This window comes from Vespa mandarinia, chromosome 25, assembly GCF_050613455.1.
Source record: "Vespa mandarinia isolate Hongniang chromosome 25, ASM5061345v1, whole genome shotgun sequence".
In the NCBI taxonomy this organism is placed as follows: Eukaryota; Metazoa; Arthropoda; class Insecta; order Hymenoptera; family Vespidae; genus Vespa; species Vespa mandarinia.
The window spans coordinates 353,597-365,000 of NC_140834.1; the positions used below are offsets into that span (position 1 = coordinate 353,597).

The following is an 11,404-nucleotide window of genomic DNA, read 5'->3' on the forward strand; positions in this document are numbered from 1 at the left end:
AGAGAGAGAGCGCGAGAGACGAAAGAAAAAAAAAGGAAAAAAAAAGAAGAAGAAAAAAAAGAAAAGTATAGACGACAAAGAGTCGCTTGGTAATCGTTTGATAAATGATTTATGCACGGCACTTGACTCTCATTAATGCTTCGTGTCTCTCGATTTATTGTGATCGTATACTTTCGCAATGTTTACGAGCAGAGAAAGAGAGAAAGAAGATACAAGAGCGAATTTTCCTTTGGAGTCTGACAATTCCAACTTCGAATATTATTATTATTATTATTATTATTATTATTATTATTATTATTATTATTATTATTATTATTATTATTATTATTATTATTCCCTTTCATCGTTGCGAATCAACCTAATGAATTTACGGGACAACGATGAACATTTTCGACGACGCATAGTCGTTCTTTTATAAAAGACGAATAGAATTCAAAGCGTTTTTTATCGAGTCCAATCGTTACGAATTCCTTCTGGAATTCAAATTTATCTCTTTCTCTCTCTCTCACTCTTTTTCTCTTTCTCGCTACGAGGTTGTCCACGCCTGTTACGGTGTGGGATCGGTTTATTACCATGGACGAAATAGGTTCTAGTAATCTATCGAATAAATTCATAACTTGCATTAGTCTTTTATCTCTTCCTTTCTATCTTTCTTTCTTTCTTTCTTTCTTTCTTTCTTTCTTTCTTTCTTTCTTTCTATCTCAAAGCACGCGCACACAGACAGTAATAATATAATCGTACTGGTTGCATTCAACGAGCAAAGTAGTCACGGCCGGTTAAAGCCAGACGCAATAGCCATGAAGAATTTTACACGAAAGAATTTAATAACATATATATATATATATATATATATATATATATATATATATATACATATATATATATATATATTTATATATATATTTTTTTTTTTTAATATAAATAAATTATAAATTTAGATTGTTTAGAAAAAAAAAAGGAAATGAAAGAAATCTATTTTAATTCTTCCGTAACACAAGTTAATTAATTTAATCGATACGAACGTAATCCTTTTTTTTTTTTTTCTTTGTTTTCATTTTTGTCGTCGCAATCGAAAGGAAATTTATGTACTACCGTCTGAAAACTTACTGTAATCACCGGGACACGATTTGCAGCATCTTCCCGGAAGTAAGACTGGTTCGTCGCAGGTGGGCTTCGGACATTCATTCTTAATGTTGCGGCATTGAACCCTAGCGATGATACGTCGTTTCTTTTGCACCTAAAGCAAGAAAGATAAAAAATATTAGGTGGGAGAATATTATAAAATAAATTATTGTATACATATATATATCCTCGTTCGATCGTATTTCAATTAAATTTAACTCAGTCCAAATTAAATTCAACGCAACGCAACGCAACGCAACGCAACGCAACGCAACGCAACGCAACGCAACGCAACGCAACGCAACGCAACGCAACGCAACGCAACGCAATGCAACGCAACGCAACGCAATGAGAGTAAATTTGAAACAACTGCTATCTATTTCATTGATCTAACCTCAGGAATAATGAATCGTATCTATCCTGTTATCAATAACTTATATATATATATATATATATATATATATATAGTGATTACTTTGGAAAGTACCATTGGTGTGTTTGTCAAGTATGTAAATGAAGCACAAAGTGTATATTACTTCTTTACGCGTCATTGAATTTATCCCATAGGAAGTAATTGCTATCTGATAGAGTACATAGAAAGAACTAGTTTATCAGAAATGAATAAATCGAAAAAAGATATATAAAAAAAAAAATTACTTTCGAGATGATGTCTCTTTCTTTCTCTCTCTCTCTTTCTCTTTCTCGTCAGAGATATCAGATTATTATAAGTTAACAAAGTCAAAAAGGAGAGAAGAGTTAGTCATAAATTGTAGAGTTTAGGGTGGGAATTACGAGCCAATCTAGTTATCTCTCTCTCTCTCTCTCTCTCTCTCTCTCTCTCTCTCTCTCTCTCTCTTGTTGGGTGTGAAGGAGTTTTTTCTTTTTTTTTCTTTTTTTTTTTAACATTTATTTTTTTTCCCCTTTTTCTTTTTCTTTCTTCTTACTTTTATAGAACCTGTGGGCGCAACCCGAAAAAAAAAAAGGAGAATCCATGTTCCATGGTTTGGCCATGGATAAACCGAAGAGAGGCGGAAATTAAGTGAAGGGTTTTATAGAGCCATGCGACATTCCTGAGAAACCGAAAGGATCGAGAAACAGAGAGAGAGAGAAAGAGAGAGAGAGAGAGAGAGAGAGAGATTGAAAGTCGAGGACATTAAACTCTACCCGTTGCCACGATTTTCGATTATTTCCCTTTTTCTTAATCCCAAACCTGAGAATTCTTTGGTTATTCGCAAACCTCCTTGCCGATTCCCTTCTGACGATAAAAATCACGGTCGTCGCGGAAGAGTCAAAAATATCATCGGTTTCGATCAGATAAGAAAGGAAAGAAAGAAGGAAAGAAGGAAGGAAGGAAGGAAGGAAGGAAGGAAGGAAGGAAGGAAGGAAGGAAGGAAGGAAGGAAGGAAGGAAAGGAAGAATGAAAAGGATTACTTGGAACTCCTTCGAGTTCTTCGTTTGAAATATTTCCATTTGGTATGAGAGAACCAAACATAACTAAAAATCTTGCTTGGCAATGGTGTTGAGAGGTTGACTCGAGGTCGGTAGAGGTTGGATGAGAGGTGTTAGGGATGAGAGAGGTAAAGAGGGATAAGGTGGCGCGAACAAGTACGAAGGATGCTGTGAGAGATGGAGAGAAAGAGAGAGAGATAGAAAAAAGGAAAGAAAGAGATAGAGAGATAGAGAGAGAGAGAGAGAGCGAGAGAGAGAGAGGATGTAATCTTCAAAGAACGAAAACGGTCTCCCTCGTATTTGCTCGGCTGATTCATAGGCGCGAGGCGCGTCTGTCTCTTCTTCTTCTTCTTCTTCTTCTTCTTCTTCTTCTAACACACCAAGACCGCGGACCTATCAATAGCCCCTCATGTACACTCGACAGAGGGACTGTCATTCCACCCAACTCTAAAAATAGAGTTCGCGCGTTCGTCCATAAGCTCTTCCTGCGACTATACCCACGGACAACATTTCCCTTCTCTCTCTCTCTCTCTCTCTCTCTCTCTCTCATTCCTTTTTTTCTGCTCATTTTCTATCTTTCTAGCTTAACACGCCTACATACATATATATATATATATATATATATATATATATATATATGCACATATACATAAGTACAGAGATAAGTACATAGAGACGAGCATGCACGGGTCTCTTAAAATTTAATTTAAATATAGTACATTTTATTTGTCTCACGTTTTAATCGTGACGAATCGAAATCGAAATACACAACGTGGCCGCTGTATAAACGTCTCGGAGATCAAGGGGCGAAGGGAAATGGTCAGAAAGGGATGATGGAGGGACGGAAGGAGAGGGGAAAAAACGTAGGAACTAAATTAAAGGCTTCTTCTATTACTGATAGTAGTCAAGGACATCTTATAAGAAGATCGATAGAATTGAACTCTATTAAAAATGATCGCAAGCACGGTAGGATACAACGATCGATCTATGGATCTATCGATCTATCTATCGAATTCATGCAAATGCACACGGAAAAAGAGAGAGGAAGAGAAAAAGAGAGAGAGAGAGAGAGAGAGAGAGAGAGTGTGTGAAGATCGAATTAAGTGCATTCCTTTTCTTTTCTGCCTTTATTTTTATTTGTTTATTTGTTTGTTTGTTTGTTTGTTTTCTTTTTTTTAATCGCAAACAACGAAATATTATGTTATAGTTGATATAATCAGTATGATATGTTTACAGAAGAAAATTATCTCCTCGAGATTATAGAGTTTCTAGATGTTTAATGAGAACGGAAAGGACGATTAAGATACTAAACACTAAGATTATTCAAGTAGGCGCTTGAGAATCGACTCCAAAGAGTGGTTATATACGTGTGTGTGTGTGTATGTGTGTATGTGTGTTTGTGTGTGCGTGTGTGTGCGTGTACGTAACTGATAGATAACTTTATTGACTGGTCGCATTACCATACGGTAGCTGGTGTATATATATATATATATATATATATATATATATATATATATATATACAAATATATATACTTATATATATATATATATACCTGTACTGTCGGCTTCCGACGTACCGCAATGCCAATAGTATTGCCCTTGCTAAAGTATAGCGTGTTAAATGTTTCATTATTTCTAATTACTGATGCTTTCATTAACGCAAACGTGTTTTTCATCTTTTATTTCTTTTCTTTCTTTCTTCCTTTCATTCTTATTTTTTATTTCTTCTATTTCTTTTTATTTCTTTATTTTTTTTTTTTTTTTTTTTTTTCTTCTTTTTTGAACGATAACGACGACGAAGACGAAGATGACATTGATGAACGATCAGTATGTATATATATATATGTATGTGTAAACATATACAAAGTACAAATACACTCAACCCATAATCCTTCATTATTAATCTATATTTTCATTTGTAATAGTCGATCGTTCTTGTTGTTTGTTGTTGTTATTATATTCAATAATAAACGCCTGCGTGGTCTCACTTTCGTATCGTAATGAATGAATGAAAGAAGGAGTAAAATCGAAAGAGGAGGTATATTGCGTAGGAGGAGGAGGAGGAGGAGGAGGTGGAGGGATAAGTCGGAGTCCTCTCTCTCTCTCTCTCTCTCTCTCTCTCTCTCTCTCTCTCTCTCTCTCTCTCTCTCTCTGAGTATAATGGAGACGAGTATTTTAATAGGCTGCCGATATACTAACAGGAGTATATTCTGCCGTGGGCAGAATTTTCATATCTTGGCTTGCATCGAGAACTCGCTCGACTTTCTCGAAAGTAACTTGGGCGCGTTCTAATATGTGCGTGTATGTATGTGTGTGTTTGTGTGGGTGCGGATTAAATCCTTCTTTCATGATATCTTACGAGTGTCGTCGTAAACGACACGAACGCTCTCGCGTCCTCGTTTGTTTCAACACGTAATAATAATACAAATCGATCGGATCGTTTGGAAATGGACCAAAAAGAAAAAAAAGAGAGAAGAAAAAAAAAGAGAACAACAACAACAACAACAACAACGATGACGACGTGGACAATAATTATTACAAAAAGAGGAGTAACGTGAAATTTGTAAAAATTATTTGTTAAATTAATCCCTCAAAACTAATCCTTAATAAAAAAAAAACAGAGAATAATTAGACTCGTCAAAAAGTAAAGTCGAATTTACAAAGATAATCTCGTACAATTAGCTTCTTTTAAAGTTTATCCTTTTCTATTCTGTATGCTCATCAGATAGCATTTCATTACCATTTACTGATTATTTAATGTCTTTTAACAGTGATCCTCCTCTCTCAACACCGCCCTCCTTCTCTTTATCTCAACCTCTCTTTTCCTCTCTCTCTCTCTCTCTCTCCCTCTCTCTCTCTCTCTTTTTCTTTTTCTTTCATATCGTTTGTTCCTGTCTTTAGTCGGTGGTAACGTTTAAACTACGACAACGAGCAGGTACTTTTCAAGTCGGTAATGAAATTCTGAACGACTAAAGAGAGAGAAAAAGATAGGGAGAGAAAGAGAGAATACGTGGGTAGAAATACTCGTCGGTGTGTAGACGAAACACCGATGATGACGCTATTGTTTCACCGTATATGGAACGCAAAACGGTCTGTTGTCGTCAGGAAACGTTCGGAATGTAAATGAATATCTTTACATATATATGTATATATGGTATATATATCTGAGGTAAAGCGAAAATTCGAACGAGAGTTTTTCATCGAAAGCAGGTTAATGCCAATTCCAAAAAATATATACCTATATCATGCGTACGTATATGTGTGCGTGAATGTGTGTACGAGTATGTATATATATATATATATATATATTTTTTTTTGGTTTTGAAAAAAAGAAACCGTAGTAGGTGAAACGATGACCGAAATGAATTTATAAACGCGCTTTTGAAACATTTTCTCACACACACACACACACACTTAAGGCGGTTTCTCATATACATAAATACATAGATATCTACATATCTTCATGTATATGTATGTATGTATCTGTTAAACCAAAGATCGGCGTTATATACGTTTAACAGAAACGCTTGCGGACGCCAGTCTGTCTCGGGACCGGGAATGGGATTAGAAAGCACGTCAACTTCTCCGTAGGTCACGTCACCCAGATTCGAGATATCGTCGTCTCCTTATGTTTACGGCATTTGTATATATCTACGGACTTTTCCCTTTTTTTTTTCTTCTTCTTCTATTTCTTTCTGTTAAGATAAGAATCAAGTTTATTTTATTTTATTTTTATTTCTTTTTTTTTTTCAAACGAAGAGAAGAACCCGTACGGTGGTATCGATCATTGATAAAAGATTTGATAAAAAAAAAATATATATATATATGAACGATCGATTATAAATTTTTTAACTGATAATATCATATACGATCTCTTATCAATAAGATTAGAAACTATGATAACAAGTTAACCTAATTAAAAATAACATCCTATAATATCGTCAATTTCTAAATGATCCTGGAGCAAGGAGATTGTTTTTGAAAGAGCCTGTATTATGTATACGGCATGTTTAACGTTCACTGTATGTATGTATGTACATATTACATACGTATACACGTTACATACATACGTATATACACGTATAAACATGGACCTTCTTGTGTGTTCCCTTGGAGTTGTGTGTCGGGTCGGTATCTTACATAGAAATGTAATGTTGAACGCACGGACCCGGCTTCGTCCGTAGGGCGAGTCTCTCGAGACATGAGAGGGGTCAAAGGTCGAACGAACGAAGAAAAACGCACGCAAACGTAAGCGAGGGATATGTATATATAGCGTTGCTTGTACACGCGCGAAATACCTCTTACATATTTATATTACTATATTCATATACACACATATATATATATATAAAATATATAAAATATATATATATATATATGTAGTATGCGGCATAAGAATCGTGGCATACAGAACAGTGGCACACCCACTTTAATACGTACCGGAATGCATTCGCATTTGATGCAGTACATAACTCCAAACGGTGGTCCCAAATCCGCGAACCAGGTAGAACCCAACTCTCGAATCTGCTTTCCGAAGGTGCATTCTGTAACAGAGAGAATAGGAAACAAAAAAAAAAAAAAGGAATAGAAAAAGAAAGAAAGAAAGAAAAATAATAAGAAACAAAACAAAGATATACATATATATATATATATATCTATAAAAAGAAGATATAAAAACTCGCGTCATCCTATGAGAGAGCGCTTACTGTATATATATATATATATATATATATATATATATATATATATATATATATATATATATTCATATATTCCTCTTTAATGACGCAATATTAGCGAAACTAAAGCATAACGTAATCGCGAATTCTTAAATTTAAAGTATAACGTAATCGGTTATCTCCTTCGATATCCTTCCTTAGCTCTCGTCTCTAACCACTTCTTCTTCCTATCCGTTCCTCTCTCTCTCTCTCTTTCTCTCTCTTTTGCACAGCTTAAAGAAATATTATTCGTCATCGATATATCGCGTATTATATCTCGAATATGCATCTCGCGTTTTATTTCGATAAATCAAACTAAGCGCACATGTTCTTCTTACGATCGACGAATACTGATTACCTACTCGAGTAATACCATGGAACACGTGTACGCTTTTCTATTATTCGTCGTCTACTCTATTTCGATGATAGACTTATACGTGACCTGTCAACCTTTCGTCGATAGTTAGAAACCAGGAAAGTAAGAGAAAAAAAAAAATAAATAAAAAGAAACAATCAAAATTAAAGGAGGGGAAAAAAAGAAAGTAACGTCGAGAGGGTGAATTGGGTAGGTGAATTGATAATTGATAATAAGTGTACATTTGTAACGAGTACACGTGTCGACTGTGAATGATGAAAAGAAAAGACACTCGAATGAAAGAAGTAAAGAAGATAGATAGATAAATAGAGATAGTAAAGAGAGAGAGAGAAAGAGAGAGAGAGAAGGTGGCAGACGGAAAAAGAGTGGAAGAGCCTGCTTGGCCGACACTCTCTGGTGCGACAAGGCCGTCGTCTCCTTTAAAAATGACGACTACAGGTCTCACACTTTCTTTTTTTCTTTTTCTTCCTCTTCATCATCTTCTTCCGCCAAAAAAAAAAAAAAAAAAAAAAAAAAGAAAAAAAAAAGAAAAGAAAAGAAAAAAAAGAAAAATGAAAGAAAGAGAGAAAGAGAGAAAATAAAGAAGAAAGATAAAAAATAAGAAGAAAAAAATATGGAAAGCAAGTCCCTAACACATGTCTCTCTCTCTCTCTCTCTCTCTCTCTCTTTTTTTTTTCTTCTTTCCCACGTAAAAATAAATCGTATCGAAGATGGTCTCTCCTTTCCAGAAATAAAGATTCTCGCGTTTAAATTAACACTTATTTAGAATTTCACAATACATATTATATATCGAAATGATTCTCTAATTTTTTGTTATCTCTCTCTCTCTGTTTTTTTTTTCTTTTTATAGATATACATATATAAAAATATATATATATATATATATATATATATATATATATCTAGGAATATATAGATGAGGATTAAGAATGGGGATGAAGATTGAAGCAAGTGATATAGCTAGGGGTGAGAACAGATGGATGAGTACAGGAGAGGGGTGGTGTGATAAACGTTACGTAATTGGCTTTGAGAACGTGACTGCAGAACGATAGAAACTTCGACGGTGACAATAAATGATACGACATGTGTTTGTGAATTTGTTTAGCACAGCGTCGTCGACAGTGATGACGATGAGTGAGTGGGAAGACTATAGTGGATGTAAAAAAAGTGATGATAAAAATCCTTCTCTCTATTTTTCTCTCGTGAATACATCAACAGGGTTGATTAGGAAAGCTTTCAAAGACAAGTCAAACTTTTCACTAAGCGATAAGATCCTCCGATGATGCGTCGCGACGCTTACGCGAGTCCAATGAAATATAAGAAGAGAAAGAGAGAGAGAGAGAGAGAGAGAGAGAGAGAGAATGTATGCGTCGAGAAAGACGAAGGAGAAAGAGAGAGAAAGAGAGAGAGACAGCAAGGCTCGTTGCACGAGGTCGTTGCACCGCCCGTGCTAAGTCGTTCTAAGCGCGGACTCGGTTCTAAGCAACTCAGGAGCATGAGAGGAGAGCCTCGACACGCCACCGTATCGCAAATATGCGAGTCGAGTTGAAGTCGAGTCGTGCAGACTCTCGTTCTATCTTTTCTCTTTTTTTTTTCTTTTTTTTTCTCTCCCTTTCTCTCTCTCCCTCTCTCTCTCTCTCTCTCTGTCTATTATTCTCCATTTTTTTCTTCTCCTTTACGTTTACCCACCCCCCTCCGCCCCCCTCCGCCTGAGCAACAGCCGAAGAAAATCGTAAAAGAGAGTGAATGAAAGAGAAAGAGAGAGAGAGAGAGAGAGAGAGAGAGAGAGAAAATATTTGTATGTCGTCTTTCGAGAGAAAAAAGAAAAAAATAATCAATAAAAGAGAGAAGAAAATAAATAAATAAAAATGAATGATCATAATACGAAAATTTATAATCCCTTCATCTTATCAATTCATTGATAATCCGACAATTATCGACGTGATGGAGGACATTAGAAGAAAAAGAAGAAGAAGAAGAAGATAGAAAGAAAGAAAAATATACAGGAGAAGAAGATATAATATGGCGATTAGTCAGGATTCAGGATTCTTCAGGACCTTTCTAAGAATTTCATCGTGAATTCCAGGAAGAACTTGTTTCACCGTTCTTCTAGTCTAAAGCACTATTCTCAGATAGTACGAGCGGGTTTAAAGAGGGGCTGCTGTGACTGAGGGGCTGCTATGAATGTTCACACCATGGGTTCGATGAACTTTGTTAGAATCTAACAGGAGAACTCGGGGAATATTATTTCGGTTAGAAAAGCTCTCTCTCTCTCTCTCTCTCTCTCTCTCTCTCTCTCTCTCTCTCTCTCTCTCTCTTTCTCTCTCTTTCTCTCTCTCTTATACACATACATATGCTAACGTCGTCTTCGTCGATACGAGAAAGATCTTATCTCGAATTTAGTCGACTATTAATCGAAAATAAATAACTAATGAAAATTATACTACCATATCGAATCTAATAATTTATAACGAAAGTTTCGTATATTAGAATCGTTAGGATTTATATAATCGTATATCAAATGATTCGTTTTAAAATTCGAAAATTTTGACGTACCAATTCGAAATAAGTCCGCCATGAATACTTTTAACTTATATCTCCTTTTCCACCTATGACGATTTCGTTTTGATAAATAATTTTCTTGTCGGAAAAGGAAAAAAAAAAAAAAAATAGAAAGAAAGGAAAATGAAAAATGAAGAAGATAGAAAAAAGAAAAAGAAAAAAAAAAAATGAAAAAGAAGAAAATATATTCAACGAAATACTAAATGTAGAAACACGTGCTACTTCCGCTTACGAGTATTAAAATCCAGCATCGTTCCATCGTTCGCGTTCGTTTCGAATTTCACGGATGGGTCCTTCGAACCCTTGCAAAAATTGTATCATAAACGAGACAGAAAGAGAAAAAAGAGAGGAAGAGAGAGGAAGAGAGAGAGAGAGAGAGAACGAATATAAAATGTCTTGAAAATCTGGGATAAAGTTAAAGATAGCTACCGAATTTCTTTCTTTCTCTCTCTTTCTCTCTCTCTCTCTTTTTCTCTCTTTCTTCCATTCTTTCATTCTTTCCTTTTCTTTTTCTTTCTTCTTTTTTTTGCTCACCTCGGCACAGATGTTCGTGGAAGATCTATAAGGTCAATCTATATGGTAGCGAGAGACGTGACGCAAAACGTTCCTTACGTAAACACACAGAGAACGTACGGAGTGTAAAAAAAAAAAAAAGAAAAAAAATCAGCTGGAGTGTAGTTGGCGCATATTTCCATACATACATACATACATACATGTATATATATATATGTATCCTTACACACACACACACACATATATATATTATAAACACATACGAGTTTATAATATTATCCAAAATCGTTCGATATTTATCAGAATTTAAAGACATATATATATATATATATATATTTGCCCTCGAAAATTTTCGTTCGCTTAAGTTAAACAAAAATAATTTATAATTAGTACTAGGGCAAGAAAAGAAAATAGAAAAAATAAAAAAATAAATAAAAAATAAAAAAAGATTTTCCTTCGCGCGGTTTAAGACGAGTGAAGGGGATGCGGGGAGGGACATGGGGGAGAGAGAGGGGTGGTAGTGGTGGTGGTGATGATGATGATGATGATAATGATGATGATGATGATGATGATGGTGGTGGTGGTGGTGGTGTTAGTAATGGGGGAGGCAGATGCTTATATTTGTTTCTGGCAGACGAACAAGTTTACTTGGGTCAAAAGAT

At 35.1% G+C, this 11,404-nt stretch overlaps 1 protein-coding gene across 12 annotated transcripts in view; it reads right to left on the minus strand.

Annotated features, from left to right (window-relative positions):
• sog (chordin short gastrulation) overlaps nt 1-11,404 on the minus strand; it is a 62,845-nt gene that overhangs the window by 15,738 nt on the left and 35,703 nt on the right. For 11 of the 12 annotated variants that reach the window (XR_014983620.1, XM_085664292.1, XM_085664287.1 and 8 more), the window contains 2 exons: nt 7,014-7,117; nt 1,108-1,237 (listed from right to left, as the gene is read on the minus strand). The exons of the other annotated variant lie outside the window; for it this stretch is intronic. Coding sequence is in view for 10 of the 11 variants with exons in the window: in XM_085664292.1 (XP_085520418.1) it covers nt 1,108-1,237; nt 7,014-7,117 (234 nt within the window). In the remaining variant the exon portion in view is untranslated. The remainder of the gene's footprint in view (nt 1-1,107; nt 1,238-7,013; nt 7,118-11,404) is intronic. 12 annotated transcript variants of the gene reach the window in all.